At 48.1% G+C, this 19,979-nt stretch overlaps 1 protein-coding gene across 5 annotated transcripts in view; it reads left to right on the top strand.

Moving 5' to 3' along the window:
* Positions 1 to 19,979, top strand: part of TUT7 (terminal uridylyl transferase 7) — a 119,830-nt gene that overhangs the window by 22,085 nt on the left and 77,766 nt on the right. For 3 of the 5 annotated variants that reach the window (XM_069761962.1, XM_069761959.1, XM_069761965.1), the window contains exons 6-9: positions 5,503 to 5,591; positions 6,556 to 6,585; positions 9,130 to 9,181; positions 9,298 to 9,367. In XM_069761962.1, the coding sequence (XP_069618063.1) occupies positions 5,503 to 5,591; positions 6,556 to 6,585; positions 9,130 to 9,181; positions 9,298 to 9,367 (241 nt within the window). The remainder of the gene's footprint in view (positions 1 to 5,502; positions 5,592 to 6,555; positions 6,586 to 9,129; positions 9,182 to 9,297; positions 9,368 to 19,979) is intronic. The other 2 variants (XM_069761971.1, XM_069761969.1) reach the window with 1 other exon arrangement.

Raw genomic sequence — 19,979 nt, 5'->3', positions numbered from 1 at the left:
TGCGGTTTTCTCCACCGGTCAACGGCCTCTAATTTAGGCCCCGGCTTCTGCCCGGGCCTACTTCCTGTGCCGTGACTCCGCCCACTTCCTTTTCTTTCTGGTGGGTTTTTCTCCCGCCCATCTGCCATAGCCCGCCCACCGCCGCCATCTTGGTGTTCCACAGGCGGTTTAGCTCCACCCACTGCTCCCTGCACTGCTGCAGGAAGCATTTCGGGGGCCACGAACGCCTTACTCCGCCCATCCCAAGAGCACTAATCCTGGCGTCCTCGTCCCCCTTGAGGTCACCATCTTCCAGCGTTTTCTGCCAGGCCCACAAGAGCTCCAGGTACAAGGGTGCCCCTGAGTGCCGTCCCTGAGGAGCATCTTCCAAGTCGTGCAGAGGACACCGATTTGTCTGCCGTGAGTAGCTTTGCACTGCAGACTGACACTCCTCTGCCCTCCTGTCCCCTAACCTTCTGGCATTTATTAGGGGCCGTTTCATCATGTCTAATTCTAAGGGACGTCGCTCTCGTCCTCCTTCCTCTACTTCCTCTGCCCTAGTCAAACACTGTGTTCATCTTGTAAGTGCAAGCTTCCCTCAGGTCAGTCTTTTCCCCTGTCAGGCCTGCAGCGACCCCATTATGCCCACCGTCCAGGATCCCCCTGCTGCTCCTCTTGAGTGAAGCCCCCACCCCAGGTTGGGTTTCCTCTCAGTCGGTAGCGGACTTAACACAGGTGTCCCAGACCCTTGTGTCTGTGTTCGATCGGTTAACCCTGCAGACCTCCGCAGTAGCCAGCGGGTCGCAGGAAGCTCCTTCTGAGCCTTCCACTATAGGCTGCAAAAGATCCAGACAGGAACGTCGGTCTGAGTCTTCTTCCCATTCCATCTTGGTCCGTCTCAGCCGGCTGCTTCTCCCATGTCCTCCTCCCCTGAGTCGGGAGAGATGTTCTCTGATGCGTCTTCAGAGGAGCTGGACGCGAACCAAATCACTAGCATGAGGGATATGGTTCAGTGTCTCATTGGAGCGATCAATCAGAGCTGTGGCATCAGATTCCTCTATGGAACCTGCAGATCAGGTGGTTTTGTTTAGACCGTCTAAACCACCTCCCAAGGTTTTCGCTTCTCATCCTGAATTCAATGAGCTTGTCTAGGGAAAGAGAATCCGACCAGCCGCTTTCAAAGAGGAAAGCACCTTGGCGTCTTATATCCTTTTCCTCCGGATCTCATCGCCAACTGGACTTCTTCCCCCTCTGTAGATCCCCCAGTTTCTAGACTTTCCACCAACAGTCCTCCCGCTGTCTGGAGGGGCGTCTCTGAAAGATTTCAACAGGATCATTGAATCCTTCGCGGTCTGCCTTCGAAGCGGCCACGTCTTCCCTATGCCCGGCCTTTGCTTCCACCTGGGTTTTGAAGTCTGTATCTGAATAGGCCAATCAACTCCGGGGCATTCAGGCGGGAGTTCCACCAGAACAGCTGGCGGATCTTTCCACCCAGATTTCTTACGCTGGGGAATATTTGGTTTCCGCTTCCCTGGATGCCACGTCTTGTGCTGCTCAAGCGTCCAGTAATGTTGTGGCCATACGTCGCGCTGTTTGGCTCAAGGCCTGGCAGGCGGATTTGTCATAAAAGAGTCTTACCAGCTTGCTTTTTCAAGGATCATGTCTTTTCGGTTCCAAGTTGGACCAAATTATTAAGGATGCCACCGGAGGCACAAGTTCCCTTCTCCCCCAGTCCAAACCTTGCCTGCCTCCCCTTAGGCGGCAATTTCGGTCTTTCCGGCCGTTTTGCGGCATCGGATTCCTTTTCCCAACAGCAGAGGCCACTGGCCTGTCAAAAGAAGGTATCCTTCAGACCCAATCCTTCCTGGCATTCCCACTACTCCCCAAGGTAGATCCTTCAGGTCTAGGATTGGAAGATCCACCTTGGCATGACTCGCGACTAGCCCCAGCCCACTTCCCGGGCTGGGCGGCCGTCTTCTCTTCAGAGACGTCTGGATCTCCTCAGTAGAGGACACATGGGTCAGGGAAGTTGTATCCTCAGGATACAAAATAGAGTTCATTTCACAGCCCTGGGATCGTTTCTTCGAATCCCGACCTCCAAGAGACCCCACTTTAGTCCCAGGTTTCTTTACAGCCATCGCTTCCCTCCTCAAATCCAGGTTAATCGTTCCCGTCCCAGAGAGAGAGAACGGTTCACAGGATTCTATTCGAATCCTTTTGTGGTACCGAAGACGGCAAGGTTCGTCCCATTCTGGATCTCAAATTGCTAAACAAGAGGGTTCATCTGAGACACTTCAGGATTGAATCCCTTCATTCAGTAATCGCTTCCATGGAGGCTCAGGAATTTCTGTGCTCCATAGACATCCAGGACGCCTATCTCCATGTCCCGATATTTCCAGGACATCACTGATTCCTGCGTTGTGCAGTACATCAGGAGCATTTTCAGTTCGTCGCCCTGCCGTTCGTGAAAACCCTGGGAGTGGTTGCGAGATCTAAGATCATGGCAGCGCTGATGGCCATCTTGAGGGTAAGGGACCTGGTACTTTTTCTGCACCTCGACGACATCCTCATCAAGGTTCCATCCTTTTCTCAGGCTCACGAAAGTCTGTCCATCGTCCTCGACACAATCTAGCCCATTTCGGGTGGCTTGTCAACAGGAAAAGTCCTGTCTTGTTCCTTCTCTTCGCCTCGTATTTCTGGGCATGCACTTTGACACTCATCAGACTAGAGTCTTCCCTCACGAAGACAAGAGGTCATCCTTCGTCGGGAAGTTCACTTGCTCCAGGGTCCTCAGCTTTCCTCCTTCTGATCGGCAATGAAGGTTGTAAGGAGCATTGTTGCAACATTGGAAGCAATTCCCTTTGCCCAATTTCACTCAAGACCTCTTCAGCAGACTATTCTCTCACAGTGGGACAGGTCTGTCTCATCCCTGGATCGCCCGATTCGGCTTTTGCCCCGGGTCAAATGGTCCCTCAATTGGTGGCTGACGTCACCTCATCTCCCAGGGAAGGTCCTTCCTTCCAGTTCACTGGCAGGTGGTGACGACTGACGCCAGCCTTCTCGGCTGGGGTGCTGTTTTATCACCTGACATTTCAGGGTCGTTGGTCGGCGCAGGAGTCTTCTCTGCCGATCAATGTCCTCGATTGGGGCCATCTTTCTGTCTCTTCTTCACTGGGAAAGGATTCTCAGGGGTCTGCCAATTTTGAATCCAGATGGACCGTGCCACAGCGGTGGCATATGTGAACCACCAGGGAGGGGATTCGGAGCTCTGGCCTTGGCCGAGGTATCCAAGATCCTCCTTTGGGCAGAAGCAATGGTCCCGGTGATATCCACGGTGCATATCCCTGGCGTGGTTAATTGGGCCGCCAACTTCCTCAGCCGCCTGGGCCTCTCAGCAGGGGAATGGTCCTTGCATCAGGCAGTCTTCCGTCAGATTTGTCTTCGATGGGGGACTCCGGATGTGGACCTCACGGCGTCCCGAATAAACAGGAAGGATCCTCTCGCAGTGGGTGTCGACGCTCTGGCCATTCCTTGGTTGCAGTTCGTACTCCCATATCTGTTTCCACCTCTGCCCTTGCTTCCCAAGCTGTTAAGAAAGATCAAGGCGGAGGGGGTGGCGGTCATTCTGATCGCCCCAGATTGGCCCAGGAGATCTTGGTTTGCGGACATCGTCAATCTTCTCGCAGACGCTCCCTGGCGGCTTCCAGACAGACCCGATCTGCTGTCTCGGGGTCCGATCTGCCACCCGAATTCTCGGTCACTCAGTTTGACGGCGTGGCTGAGACCGCAGTTCTAAGAGTGTCTGACCTTTTAGATCGGGTGATTCAGGCTAGGAAGCCTTCGTCTTCCATGATCTATCATACCTGGAAGGCTTACTTTCGTTGGTGTGAGTCCAACCATGTTCCACCTATGTCCTTTTCTCTTCCCTATATTTTGGCCTTCCGTCAGGCAGGTCTGGATGCAGGTCTTGCCCTTGGTTCCCTAAAGGGCCAGGTTTCTGCTCTCTCCATCTTCCAGAAGACATTATCGTCCCAGCCACAAGTCAAGACCTTCCGAGTAGCCCATGCTATTCCTCCCTACAGGGCTCCCGTAGATTCATGGGATCTTAATCTTGTTCTGGAGGTTCTGAGGGGGTTCCCCTTTCAAACCTCTCAGGGAGGTTTCCCTGTCATTTCTTTCCTGGAAGGTGGCCTTTCTTGTGGCCATCACCTCTATCTGGCGTGTTTCAGAGTTGGCAGCCCTGTCTTGTCAACAACCTCCTTTCCTAATTATCCACGAGGACAAGGTGGTCCTGAGGCCTCCGCCACCTTTTCTTCCAAGGTGGTATCCAACTTCCACATCAACGAGGACATGGTCCTACCTTTTTGTGCAGCTCCGACTCATCCTCTGGAGTGATCGTTGAACAACCTAGACCTCGTCAGGATGATGAGGATCTACCTGGCTAGAACAGCCTCTTTTTGGAAGACTGATTCGATTTTCGTCATTCCTGATGGCATGCGTAGAGGCCTGCCGGCTTCCAAGGCGACTATTGCTCGCTGGATCAGAACAGCAGTTTTGGAGGCTTACTGGGTCAAGAACAGAGTGCCCCCTCCTGGGATTAAGGTTCACTCTACCCGGGCAGTCGGCGCCTCCTGGGCGGTGCACCACAGGGCTTCCGCCCTACAGCTTTGCAAAGCGGCAACCTGGTCCTCCATCCACACGTTGGCCACATTTTACAAGGTCCATACCTACGCTTTGGCGGACGCCAGCCTGGGCAGAAGGCTCTTGCAGGCGGCAGTGGTGGTGAGTCCTCTGACCTGATGGAAGGTGTTTTTTTTTGTTTTTTCTCCCTTCCCAGGGACAGCTTTGGGACATCCCATGGTTCCTGTGTTCCCCAATGAGGCGATAGAGAAAACAGAATTTTTGGTTGCTTACTGTAAAATCTGTTTCTCGGAGCCTTTTCTGTGGGACACAGCACCCTCCCATATAATTCAGTTTCCATAATTCTGTGTTCTGACTGTTCTCATGTTTTTACAGTTTGTGGTTGTTTCAACCTTGTTTTTTTTTCTCCTACTGCTTTCTCACTAACTGAAGTTCATAATGACAGTCGGTGGGGTGTTCACTGCAGAGGAGGAGCTAACTTTCTTTTTTTGTGCAGTGCCAGCCTCCTAGTGGCAGCATACACCTCTTGGTTCCTGTCCCCCAATGAAGGCTCCGAGAAACAGATTTTATGGTAAGCAACCAAAAATGCTGTTTTTGGGGTCTATATTACACAATACGACTGATTACATTCTTACCAACTCATTCACAACTATCTTGCAGTGTAAATGCCCCCTTAGACTGGCTTTTTCGTGTGGGTGTTATTACTCACTTTGTCTAAAGGGTTGACTTGTACTTGAGCTACTGTGAGGCTCAAACCATTCATTGTCACCAGAATGAGGTCATCTAATTGTGCAACCACTGTATGAGCAAGAGACCTCCTACAACCTGCAGCTGTATACTAGATGGGTGTGCACAGGGCCTAATCTGTGTGCTCTTTCTTAGGATGTTCTTTGAGGCTCTATGGATCCTCTTGCAGCAGGCTGGGTTTCAGAAATTCTGATCTGAACATAGACATTCAGTTTCCTGACTCTGTAAGTTACCTGAGTTTTGATAATTGTAATATCTTACAATGACTTTCTTCTGTCCTAGAGAATTGAGGCAGAGAAGGATTTATCATATAAGGCTATGTGCACACGTTGCAGATCCGCAGTGGGTTTTGTTTTTTGTTTTCTTCCACACAGAATTGCGCCATATCCGCAATGTATTGCCCAAGCAATGTTAATCAATGGGAATCCAGAATTGGTGTGCATGTGCTGCAGAAAATTCCGCGTGGATTTGTAGCACTTTATTTTCCGCAGCATGTCAATTCTTTTTGTAGCACTGCAGCGTTTCTGCACCCACTGACTTCCATTGAGTCAGTCACATCCGCAGCAAAATCGCAGCTGTAAACAGGTTTGCAGATTTTTGTGCCAAAAATGCTGCAGACAGGAAGGAGGAAGTGTGTGTGTGTGTGTGTGTGTGTGTGTGTGTGGCCCAGCATCGTCTGATGGGACTAATACTCCCATCCGGCTATGTCTGCTGTCACGTATAACAGTGACCGCATGAGCCGATGATGGGACAGTAGTCCCATCATCTGGCGACTGTGTTCAAGTGTGTAGGAAAAAAAAAATTTACATAATCACATGCAACATTCATAGCAAACTCCTAATTCCCCAACGCACGCTACTTCGGCAACAAAAATAAAATAAACCATCATATATTTACATTTCCGCCGCAGTCCATTTAATAGTGTCCCACGGCTATCTTGTGTAGAACAGTTATATCAGGAGATGTGACCGCTCTACCCAGCTTGATACACTGACAGGAGGTGATCCTCCCACAGAGTATCACTACGCCGCTGTGAGAGAATTCACCAGAGTTCGTACTGTCACTTGAAGCAGAGTGGAGTGGTCACATTATCCGATGTGACTTTTCTAAACGGGAGATTGTCGTGACACTCGTCATTAAATGTACTGTGGCTGAGAGGGAGTATATTATTTTATTTTTTTTTTGCAGAAGATAGAGGGAGTCGGATTAGGTGATGCAGTAAGTATGAATAATTAAGATTAATAAAGGAATTCTGGCCATGTCTTTATTTACCATACAACTATAGGATTAGTAATGGATACGTGTCTTATAGACGCTTCTCAATTACTAATCCGTGGGCTTGATGTCACCTGACAATACAAAGGTGACATCAACTCCACAAATACAGGGCAAGTGGGAAGAGCGTGGCCAAGTGCCAGAATTGGCGCATTTAGAAGACATGCCATTTTTGGGGCGGCTGAGAGCTGATGTTTTTAGCTTGGGGGATGCCAATATCCATAGCCCCTTTCCAGGCTATTTATATCAGCCTGCAGCTGTCTGTCTAGCCTTTGCTGGTTTAATTTGTTATTTTTTTTTTTTTTTTTTTATAGGGGGACCCCATGTCAACATTTTATTTATTTATTTTTTTTTTTTTCTCCTCTTCTAGGGTTCCCCAGTCAGTAAAGACTAAGCAAACATCTGTGAGCTGATATTAATAGCCTGGGAACCTTTATGGCTATTGGCTCCTTCCCAGAATATTAACCTCAGCCAACAGCTTCCCCTCTGCTGGTTAAGAGAATTACACTGGAGCCCACGCAATATTTTTATTTTTTTTCATTAGGGTATGTTCCCACAGTCAAAAATCGCCAGTGCTTTGGACACCGCACATGTCCACTCTGTCCAAGTGCTGCCGGCTTTTGAATGCAGGTGATTCCATATGTGTTCATTGAACCGTGCGAAATCACCGCACTCAATACATTGTATGGGGACGTTAATCTTGCAGAGTCTGAGTGTCCAAGATAAATTGAAATGCTGCAGTCTGGAAAGACACGCCTCATGTTCATCTCCACAGGGAAGCAGCGGGTGCCGGTGCATTTATAGTGGAGATGGGAGTTCTTCAAATTCCATCCACTATGCTGTTCGCAGCGTCCAACCCACAGCGTTTACTGACCATGGGAACATGCCCTTATAAAGTTTTTGAAAATTTAAAACAGATACTGCGTTTCCCACAGATTTTGTGTGTCTTCAACTCTTATTTACCATTTTATTAAAGGGAACCTGTCACCCCCGCACCCCCCCCCCTCCCCAGGCGTTTGTAACTAAAAGGGCCACCTTGTGCAGCGCTAATGCTGCATTCTGACAAGGTGGCTTTTAGTTCTTGGTGCTGTAACTGCAGAAATAATCGATTTTTGCAATTTGTCCAAAATACCTTGAAACGGTCCTGGGGGCAGGTCTTTCCCCCCCTAATGCAGACGCAGCACCGCCGTCACTTATGCCCGCTTGGCGCCACCTCCTCAGCATTGTCTTCAACTGTCCCGGTGCCTGCGCTGTTATCTTATGCCTTGGGCATGCGCAGTCCGCGCTGCCCGAGATCCCACCCTGCAGTGTCCTGATTTATTCACACTGCAGGGCGGAATCTCAGGCAGCGCTGCCGCGCAGTCAGCAAGACATCAATTGATGTCACAAGACAGGCAGCACTAACTGCGCATGTCTAAGGCATAAGATAACAGCGCAGGCGCCGGGACAGTTGAAAACAACGCTGAGGAGGCGGCGCCGAGGGGGCATGAGTGACGGCGGTGCTGCATCTGCATTGGGGGGGGGGGGGGGAAACCTGCCCACAGGACTGCTTCAAGGTATTTTGAACAAATTGCAAAAATCGATCATTTCTGCAGTTACAGCACCAAGAACTAAGAGCTACCTTGTCAGAATGCAGCATTAGTGCTGCATAAGGTGGCTTTTAGGCTACTTTCACACTTGCGTCGGTACGGGTCCGTCGCTATGCGTCGGGCCAACGTACCGATGCACGTTGTGAAATTTGTGCACGACGTGGGCAGTGGATGCAGTTCAACGCATACGCTGCCCATTCTGATGTTCGGGGAGGAGGGGGCGGAGTGGAGTTTCGGCCACGCATGCGCTGTAGAAAATAGCGGGCGCGACAGACAATAAAACGTGCACTTGAACGGTTTTTTTTTTTTCGTGCCACTGGTCCGCCAAAACACGACTGATCCGTTGCACGACAGACGCAACGTCGCTAATACAAGTCTATGGGCAAAAAAACGCATCCTGCAGGCACATTTGCAGGATCCGTTTTTTGCCCAAAATGACGGATTGTGACGGATAAACGCTAGTGTGAAATTAGCCTTAGTTACAAACGCCTGGTTGGGGGGGGGGGAGTGACTGGTTCCCTTTATTGAGGGTATCTGGTTGACGCATGTTCATTACTAAACCTCGGGCTTGGAATTACATATGTATGTGTGTATACTTGTTTTGTGTGTAAACATTGTTTGAACGTTGTATGTAATGATATATTATGACCTTCAATGGATAATGTAAAAGAGGTTGGGCTAGGAAATTACATCACAATTCTTTTTTTTTTTCTCAATATATCTTTATTTAGCTTACAAAAATGCATACAAATCTGCATTAAAAAATCCCCATAAACTCATCAAATCCGCATGGATTTTCAACTGCGTTTTCTGCCAAGAGGAAGAATATGCATAGATTTTTACAACAGCAAACATGCAGTGTGCGCACATACCCTAAATGTTCTTTTGTTACTTCTAGATGAATCAACCTGACGTTCTTCTATTGGTTCAGGAAAGCCTGAAGCAAAGCGGTAAGATTATACCGTTCTTAGTTCATGTGCTGGTATATTATTCTGCTGGACGTGCTGGATAGCATCCACTGGCTCCTAATTTACTGACTGTTTTAATCTTGGTGCTTCTATTTCAGATTTATTCACAGACTTTGAAGCTGATTTCCATGCCAGGGTGCCTGTAGTGGTGTGCAGAGAAAAGCAAAGGTTTGTTCAACAAGATCTGTTAACCCTTAACCCCATCCCGACCTGTGACACCACGTAGGCATCATGAAAGTTGGTGCCAATCTGACCTGTGACGCCTATGTGGCGTCATGGAGGGATCGCATCCCTGCAGATCGGGTGAAAGGGGTTAACTCCAATTTCACCCAATCTGCAGGGACAGGGGGAGTGGTACCTCAGCCCAGGGGTGGGGGGGCTTCGCCCCTCACCCCATGGCTACGATCGCTCTGATTGGCTGTTTCACTTTGAACAGCCAATCAGCAATATGTAATATTTCACCTATGAAAAGTGGTGAAATATTACAATCCAGCCATGGTCGATGCTGCAATATCATCGACATGGCTGGAAGCCCTGATTTGCCCCCCGCCACAGATCTCCTCCCCAGTCCTCAGTTCTGTGGTCCACTCCCCTCCGTCCTCCTGTCCGCCCCACCCCACCCCCTCATACTTGCCAAGCCTCCCAATGTCTGTCCGTCTTCTCCATGGGTGCCGCCATCTTCCAAATTGGTTTTCACAGTGATACTATTTTTTTTTAAGTGAACCCCCCCTTATCACTCCCATAGGTAGGGACAATAATAAAATAAAGAAAATATATTTACTTTTATTTTTCCACTAGGCTTAGGGCTAGGGTTAGAATTGGGGTTAGGCTATGTACAGACGTATTCTGGTCCTCTGCGGATTTCACTGCAGTTTTCTATTGGAGCAGTTATTAAACCGCTGTGGAATCCGCAAAAAAAAGTGTGCACAGGGTTTTTTGTTTCCCATAGGTTTACATTGAACTGTAAACTCATGGGAAACTGCTGCGAATCCGCAGCGTTTTCTGCAGCGTGTGCACAAACCCTTAGAATTAGGCTATGTGCACACTGTGCAGATTTGGCTGTGGATCCGCAGCGGATTGGCCACTGCGGATTCGTAGCAGTTTTCAAACAGGTTTACAGTACCATGTAAACCTATAGAAAACCAAATCCGCTGTGCCCATGGTGCAGAAAATACCACGCGGAAACACTGCGTTGTATTTTCCGCACCGTGTCAATTCTTTGTGCAGATTCCGCCGTGTTTTACACCTGTTCCTCAATAGGAATCCGCAGGTGAAATCCGCACAAAAAACACTGGAAATGTGCAGTAAATCCGCAGGTAAACCGCAGTGCCTTTTTTACCTGCGGATTTTTCAAAAATGGTGCAGAAAACTCTCACCCGAATCCGCAACGTGGGCACATAGCCTTAGGAATGGAATTAGGGCTAGGGTTGGAAATAAGGTTAAGATTAGGCTTGTGGTTGTGGTTAGGGGTGTGTTGGGGATAGGGTTGTGATTAGGGTTATGGCTAGAATTGGGATTAGGGTTAGGGGTGTGTTGGTGTTATAATTGGAGGGTTTCCACTGTTTAGGCACATCAGTGGTCTCCAAACGCAACATGGCGCCACCATTGTTTCCAGCCAATCTTGCGTTCAAAAAGTCAAATGGTGCTCCCTCCCTTCCGAGCCCCGACGTGCGCCCAAACAGTGGTTTACCCCCACATATGGGGTACCAGCATACTCAGGTTAAACTGGGCAACAACTATTGGGGTCCAATTTCTCCTGTTACCCTTGTGAAAATAAAAAAATAGCTTGCTAAAACATTATTTTGAGGAAAGAAAAATGATTTTTTATTTTCCAGTTCACCACCTGACAGCACCATTGGAGGACGTCCTTCTTACCCTCAGTGGGACAGGAACAACAAGCCGTTAAAAGGACCCTCCCCACGCCACCCACCAGTGTTTTTCCTGTCCCACTGCGGATAGGAACGGCAAGCGAATTCTCCGACGGTGCTGTGCAGATGGGGGGATCGGGGGGCCCAGCCTTTCCCTACCGCAAGAATTCTGCGGCTGATACCTGCGATGGGGGGTCCCTTAGCCTCCCTAGTGTAGCGCTGCTCCTGGGGTCGGGTCCGCTTCCTCCGTATAGGGGGCTCTCGGTCCAGGCGCCTGTCTGCTGGGGAGTCAGGGCGATGGCCGCTCAGTGCACGATCAGCTCCAGTGTGTGGCCGCAGTTTCTCCAGAGACCGATTCCAAGCGGTCACTTCCGGGTCCAGCGGCCGCGTCACTTCCGGCCGCGTCTCTTCCAATCGCGGCCTGTGTGGGCGATGGTGTCGGCCTCGGTGAGGGGTACAGCGCGGTCACCGCAGCGGCGGTAAGGAGGGCAGGATCAACCAGGTAAATCCTATATAAACTCACTAAGGGGGTCTGTATGCCGCCGGCTATCCTGACAAAGGAGCACTCGGCTATACGGCTAGGATTGTCCTCACTATGAAGGAGACAGCTAGACCTGAGGGGACTGACCAGCTTCAGGGGCATGTGAGTGGGCTATGTTAAAGCCATACCACAAAGCTCACCCCTCCCCTTGCTTCCCTACCGATGTATTCCATATATATCTCTATCTATCTTAGGCTGAGCCTCCCATTCCCACATCCGAAAGGAAAAAATCCGGGGAAAATAAATGCCCAATATGTGCCACTAAGTTTCCGGAAAATTGGCGGAAACCATTGTGCAAATCATGCACATCCAAGATTGTGGGTGATGAACAAACGGCGTTACTATCCAGTATGAGGACAATGATTCGGCAGGAGGTTCAGGCATCCATCTCAAGCTTGAATCTTCCCCAAACAAGTCAGTCAGAACCGCAGGCCTCACGGAAGAGGCCGAGGGAGTCTAGCCCCTATTCTGAGGGAGAGGTTTCGGAAGATTCTGACCAGGAGGAAAGATGGATCATTGGGCAGAGGGAAGAGATATCTCTTCTCTGCAGCAGATACAGATGAGCTTCTTCATGCTGTTCGTAACACTATGCAGTTACAGGACTCGCCAGAGGAGACCTCGATCCAGGACTAGATGTTTGGCGGATTACATACCCAAGTCACAAAGGTTTTCCCCGTTAACAACATCCGTTCCATGATCCTGGAAGAATGGCAAGAAGCGGAGAAGAGACTAGTGGTACCCAGGGATTTTAGACACCGTTTGCCCTATAATCCAGAGGACATTAAAGTGTGGGATGAAGTTCCCAAGATTGATGTTCTGCTAGCAAAAGTGGCGAAGACCTCAATCCCATTTGAGGACTCCTCCGCATTGAAGGATCCTATGAATCGCAAAGCAGATGGTCTGCTCAGGAGAACTTGGGAGTCCTCCGCAGCAATAATACGGGCCAATATAGCTCCAACATCGGTAGCCCGGTCAATGCATCTATGGATTGACGATTTGGAGGAACATCTCAAAGCTAAGACTTCCAGAGATGTTATTCTCAAATCCCTGCCGTTGCTTAAACTTGCAACAGGCTTTATGGCAGACGCTTCTGCTGAATCTGTACGCTTCGCTGCCAGAAGCGAATCTTTGTCCAACGCGGCCAGAAGAGCAATCTGGCTAAACCTGGTCGGGGGATATCCAGTCAAAAAATAAATTGTGCGGAATCCCATTCTCAGGGAATAAAGTATTTGAGCCTATTCTAGATGACATATTAGAAAAATCCTCAGATAAAAAGAAAGGGTTCCCTGAGGAAAATACAAAAGTACCAGCCCTTTCGTAGATCCCGACCTAGTCAGAGGACAGACTACAGGGGGAAAGGGGAAGACTGAGAGGTGGTCTTATCCCAAGGGTGGAAAGGGTAGAGACTCCATCTTCCCAAGTGCAGGTACAGCAAAGCCAAATAAATGACATCAGGGTAGGTGGTCGGTTACAAAAATTTCTAGGGGGTTGGCAGAAAGTATCCCAAAATCCGTGGATTCTGCAGATGATTTCTCAGGGATACAAACTAGAGTTCTCCAGCAGTCCCCCAGAAAGATTTGTGGTAACCCGACCCTGTCTGCTCTCAGACTCCTCTATGTGGACAAACATCCAGGAGTTGAGAGTTAGATGCGATAATTCCAGTTCCCCTCTCAGAAAGAGGCAAAGGCCATTACCCCCATTTGTTTTCAATAAAGAAACAGTCAGGGGACTCCCGGACGATCATAAATTTAAAACCACTAAACAAATGGGTCCGGTACAAAAGATTCAGGATGGAATCTATAAAGTCCACAACGCCTCTTATAGACAAGGACATGGTGATGTGCACCTTAGACCTAAGCAATGCATACTATCATGTCCCGATACACTCTTCCTACCAAAAATTCCTGAGATTTGCCCTAATGAACAAGGGGATATTACATCACTTCCAGTTCAAATGTCTCCCTTTCGGGCTTGCTTCGGCGCCCAGGATATTTACCAAACTGATGTCAGATGTTGTGGTCTATCTAAGAAACCAGAATGTGACCATAGTACCATATCTGGACAACTTTCTGATAATGGCAAAATCAGAGAAGCTCCTCAGAATAGACTGCAGCTTCACCCTTTCCATCCTGCAGGATCTGGGGTCGATCGTGAATTGGAAAAAATCCTGCTTGGTCCCAGATTCCAGAATGAAATTTTTGGGGGTAATAGACTCCAAACTAAGAACATCTTTCTTACCAGAAGACAGACAGGAGGCCGTGATCAGGCACATACAACAATTCAGAAGAAGTACCCCCTCCATAAGAGAGGCAATGAGGATACTGGGCTTTAACAGCATGCATACCCTGTGTGAAATGGAGCCAATTCCACTCGCGGGAGTTAGAGAGAGGTCTTGGGATCTTGGAACAGGAAAGAGTTCCCTAGACAGGAAGATGATGGTATCTCCATCAGTGAAAAGATCCTTAACCTGGTGGACCACACCGGAAAACCTAAGAGAGGGAGTTCCATGGATACTCAATCCCGGTGTTGCGGTTACCACAGACGCCAGTCAATACGGATGGGGCGGTCATATAGGAAGGACCTACTATCAGGGAGAATGGACTCCTCAGATTGCCGCAAGATCATCAAATTTCAGGGAGCTGTATGCGATCTGAAAGGTGTTGTACCAGGCCCAGTCACAGGTCAGGGACAGACACGTAAGGATACTGTCCGACAATGTCACAGCAGTGGCATTTCTGAGACACCAGGGAGGTCCGAAGCATCCACCACTGCAACACTTCGCAAACCAGATTTTCAGATGGGCAGAAAGATCTGTCAGATCCATCTCTGCAGTTCACCTGGAAGGCACCAAGAATCAAGTGGCAGATTTCTTGAGCAGAACATCTATACATCCCGGAGAATGGGAACTGAACCCAGAAGTATTCAGCAGTCTGTGCCAGAGATGGGGAACACCTCAGGTGGACCTTTTTGCCACCAGGTTAAACACAAAGACCACAGCATTTTTCTCACTCAATCCTTTAGACAGAGCCATTGCAGTAGACGCCTTGTCTCAGTATTGGGGGTTGTCTCAGTATTGGGGGGGGGAAGGTCTCCTGTACGCATTTTTTCCTCTTCCTCTGATACCGAAGACACTCAGGAAAATACAAGACGAGGGAGCAACCGTAATCCTGGTGGTTCCTTTTTGGCCAAAAAAGAGCTGGTTTTCTCTACTATCCAGAATATCAACAGAGAAACCAGTCTTATTACCGAACAGGCAGGACCTTCTTCTGCAAGGGCCGGTGTTCCACAAGAACCCAGACTCTCTTCACCTATCTGCTTGGATCCTGAACGGCAAACCTTAAGATCCAGAGGCCTGTCAGAAGATGTCATTACCACACTCCAGGCAAGCAGAAAGCCGGTGACTTCGGCGATTTACGACAAAATCTGGAAGTGGTATTGTTCCTTTCTGGGAGGAGTTTCTGTGGATACTTCCAAACTGGACATCCCCAGAATCCTCGACTTCCTGCAACTTGGATTTAACAAGGGCCTTCAGCCTAGTACTCTAAAAGTACAGATTGCAGCGCTTAGTGTCTTTTTTGATACATCACTAGCCTCCCATCCCTGGATAGCAAGATTTTCCAGGGCCACACAGAGAATGAGGCCACTTGTGAGGAAATCAACTCCTCCTTGGGACCTAAACCTGGTTTTTAACACCTTGTGTAAAACCCCGTACTTGTTGTCAGAGGATATGAACATAGCCAATCTCTCCTTTAAAACTGCCTTCCTGATTGCCATCACGTCAGCTAAAAGGCTGGGGGAGATGCAGGCTCTTTCCACCCAGAACCCATATCTTCAGATCTTTGACGACAGGATAGTCTTAAAACTTAACCCAGCTTTCCTCCCCAAAGTAGTTTCCTCAACCAATATAAATCAGGAGATAATCCTTTCATTCTGCCAACACCCTAGAAACGCAAGAGGTCTACCATAACCTTGACGTAAGGGAGACTGTTCTAAAATATCTGGGGGTGACGGAAAGTTGGAGACAAGACGCTAACTTGTTTGTATAGTACGGGGGTCCAAATAGGGGTTGTAAAGCAGCAAAATCAACCATTGCTAGATGGATTAAAACCATGATAAGCCTAGCGTATACAGACCAAGGGAAAGATCCCCCGGATACTCTTAGGGCCCATTCAACACGAGCTATCTCTACATCATGGGCAGAAAAGGGGAGCCTCAGCTGAGCAAATCTGTAGGGCGGCGACTTGGACCAGTCTTTCTACCTTTGCAAGACACTATAAATTAGATGTCGTATCAGATCAGTTAGCCTTTGGTAGAAGAGGATTACATGTAGTCCCACCCTAGTTAAACATCCTTTGGTATTCCTCCAATGGTGCTGTCAGGTGGTGAACTGGAAAACGGTAATTAGTTCTTACCGGTAATTGTATTTCCAGGAATCCACCTGACAGCACTACTAGTTCCCTCCCACTGCAAGCTTGTACTATTGACTAATGTGATGTAACATTGGTGTATAACTGTTAATAAACTCTCTTTTTGCATCCATCCAGATGTGGTACTTAGAAAATCACTGGTGGGTGGAGTGGGAAGGGTCCTTTTAACCGCTTGTTCCTGTCCCACTGAGGGTAAGAAGGATGTCCTCCAATGGTGCTGTCAGGTAGATTCCTGGAAATACAATTACCGGTAAGAACTAATTACCGTTTTCACGGCTCTGCGTTGTAAGCTTCTGTGAAGCACTTGGGGACATATCTAGATAAGTTCCCTGGGGGGGTCTAGTTTCCAAAATGGGGTCACGTGTGGGGTTTCTACTGTTTAGGCACATCAGGGGCTCTGCAAATGCAACGTGACGCCCGCAGACCATTCCATCAAAGTCTGCATTTCAAAACGTCACGACTTCCCTTCCGAGCCCCGACGTGTGCCCAAACAGTGGCTCCCCCCCACATAAGGTATCAGTGTACTCAGGACAAACTGGACAACAACTTTTGGGGCCAAATTTCTCCTGTTACTCTTGTGAAAATAAATTGCGGGCTAAAAAATAATTTGAGGAAAGAAAAATGATTTTTTATTTTCACGGCTCTGCATTATAAACTTTTGTGAAGCACTTGGGGGTTTAAAGTGGTCACCGCACATCTAGATTAGTTCCGTGGGAGGTCTAGTTTCCAAAATGGGATCACATGGGGGGAGCTCCAATGTTTAGGCACACAGGGGCTCTCCAAACGCAACATGTTGTCCGCTAAAGATTGGAGCCAATTTTTCATTGAAAAAGGCAAATGGCGCTCTCTCCCTTCAGAGCCCTGTCGTGCGCCCAAACAGTGGTCCCCCCCCCCACCCCCCGCCACATATGGGGTATCGGCGAACTCAGGAAAAATTGTACAATAACTTTTGGGGTCCAGTTTCTCTTTTTACCCTTGGGAAAATAAAAAAATTGTTGCTAAAAGATCATTGTTGTGACTAACAAGTTAAATGTTCATTTTTTTTTCCTTCCATGTTGCTGCTGCTGTGAAGCACCTGAAGGGTTAATAAACTTCTTGAATGTGGTTTTGAGCACCTTGAGGGGTGCAGTTTCTAGAATGGTGTCACTTTTAGGTATTTTCAGCCATATAGACCCCCTCAAACTGACTTCAAATGTGAGGTGGTCCCTAAAAAAAATGGTTTTGTAAATTTCGTTGTAGAAATGAGAAATCGCTGGTCAAATTTTAACCCTTATAACTTCCTAGCAAAAAAAATTGTTTCCAAACTGTTTGATAGTGCTGTATCTCAACGATGCTTATTACCACGTCCCCATTCACTAGAACTCTCAGAAATTCCTCAGACTAGCAGTGGTCATAAAAGGAGAAATAAGGGAATACCAATATAGAGCCCTTCCCTTTGGCAGATCAGTTGCACCCCGCATATTTGCCAAACTGATAGCGGAGATGATGGCCCACCTGAGACAATTTGATAGTCCCATACTTGGACAACTTTCTGATTGTGAGCAACTCGGCCCAGCTCTGCCGTCAACAGTGCGACAGAGTGGTAGATACTCTAAGAAATTTAGGCTGGCTTCTAAACCTACAAAAATCAAAACTAAAACCAACCAGAGTTCAGGAATTTTTGGGTCTCACCTTGGACTCTATATTACAAGAATGCCGCCTCCCAGTTCAGAAAAAAACAAAATAATAAATCTAGTGTCGAAAGCTTGCTCAAACCCTTCCATGACTTTGAGAAGGGCAATGTCATTACTGGGGTCCCTCTCTGCTTGCCTTCCAGCAGTTCAGTGGGCACAACTTCACACGACACACACCTCCAGTGGGACATTCTGAGAAACCAGGTTATACTAAGGGGGCATTTAGAAAGTCACATGACTCTAAGTTTAGCTACTATTCATTCCCTAACTTGGTGGATGGATCCCAACAACCTGTCAAAAGGGATTTTCTGGGTGATAGAGGTATCTCAGTTACCACAGATGCAAGACCCAAAGGGTGGGGACTCAACTGGACAACAGGGTCACTCAGGGGGTTTGGACAGGTCAGGAACACGGGGCCTCCTCAAACCAAAATGAACTCTTGGCCATGAGCCACGCCTTATTGTTTTTCCTACACAGCCTACGGGGGCATCATGTCCAAATATTTTCGGACAATCGAGTAGTCGTAGCCTACCTAGGAGGGAAACCAGGTCTCAAGCCCTAATGGATACCACTTCCGAAATCTTGGTAGAGAACAACTTCCTATCCCTCTCCACATTACATATAAGAGGAGTAGAGAATCAGAAGGTGGACTTCCTGAGCCGTACCCAATTAAAACAGGGAGGATGGACACTAAACCAGTACATTTTCGACCAGATCAGAGCTTAGGGGAATCCCTGTAATAGACCTTTTTGCCAATATGTACAACAGAAAAGTGAAAACCTTTTTTGTTCCCTAGACCCCAGGGGGAACCCTCAGGCCTTAGATGCATTCATGATTCCTTGGACAGTCTTGCGCATGCCTTTCCCTCAACTACCATATATACTCAAGTATAAGCTGAGATTTTCAGCCCAAAAAATGGGCTGAAAGTGCCTCTCGGCTTATACTCGAGTCATGGAAGGCGGGGGGGGGTCAGCGGGTGAGGGGGAGCGACGCCTGTAAAATACTCACCTGCTCCTGACGCGGTTCCCGCATGTCCCACGGTCTTCAGGCACGACAGCTTCACCTGTTCAGTGGTCACTGGTACCGCTCATTAAAGTAATGAATATGGACTCCACTCTCATAGGGGTGGAGCCGCATATTCATTACTGTAATGAGCGGTACCATGTGACCGCTCACTACAGCAAGGACATGCAGGGACCACGTCAGGAGCAGGTGAGTATTTCAGATTCACCTTTCCGCGTTCTACTGCCGCCCCGTCTTCCGCAGTGACTGTTCAGGTCAGAGGGCGCGATGACGTATTTTTGTGCACGCCGCCCTCTGCCTGAACAGTCAGTGCGGAGAGACGGGACGCTGAGCAGCAGCGACGAGAGGGGAGTATATCTTTTTTTTTTTTTTTTTTTTTTTTTTTTTTTTTTTGTGCAGCAGCATTACATGAGGCACATTGTCATATGGAGCATCTATGGGGCCATAATGAACTGCATGGAGCATTAATGGGGCATCTATGGGGCCATAACTCCATGGAGCATTAATAGGGCATCTATGGGGCCATAACTGCATGGAGCATTATATGGGACCATAAAGAACTGCATGGAACATTATATGGGGCATCTATGGGGCTATAATGAACTGCATGGAGCATTATATGGGGCATCTATGGGGCCATAAAGAACTGCATGGAGCATTATATGGGGCATCTATGGTGCCTTAAAGAACTGCATGGAGCATTATGTCTACTCCTGTAGAATGTAAGCCCGCAAGGGCAGGGTCCTCGCCCCTCTGTATCAGTCCGTCATTGTTAGTTTGTTTACTGTATGTGATATTTGTAACTTGTATGTAACCCCTTCTCATGTACAGCACCATGGAATCAATGGTGCTATATAAATAAATAATAATAATAATAATTATATGGGGCATAGTTTAATATAGTGCATCTTATGGGGCCCATCATGAACTGTATGGAGCATTATATGGGGCTCCTGATTCAATATGGATATTCAAAAACACTTAACCTACTGATGTCTCAATTAATTTTACTTTTATTGGTATCTATTTTTATTTTTGACTCTTACGGTAGCTGCTGCATTTTCCACCCTAGGCTTATACTCGAGCCAATAAGTTTTTCCAGTTTTTTTTTTTTTGTTGCAAAATTAGGGGGGGGGGTCGGCTTATACTCGGGTCGGCTTATACTCGAGTATATATCCTCATTCGAGCAGTTTCGCGAAAAGTCAGAGAGGACAGGTCCAAGCTCATCCTAATAGCCCCCTTCTGGCC

This window comes from Ranitomeya imitator, chromosome 1 (genome assembly GCF_032444005.1).
Source record: "Ranitomeya imitator isolate aRanImi1 chromosome 1, aRanImi1.pri, whole genome shotgun sequence".
Taxonomy (NCBI): Eukaryota; Metazoa; Chordata; class Amphibia; order Anura; family Dendrobatidae; genus Ranitomeya; species Ranitomeya imitator.
This window is presented reverse-complemented; position numbering and strand designations above follow the sequence as displayed.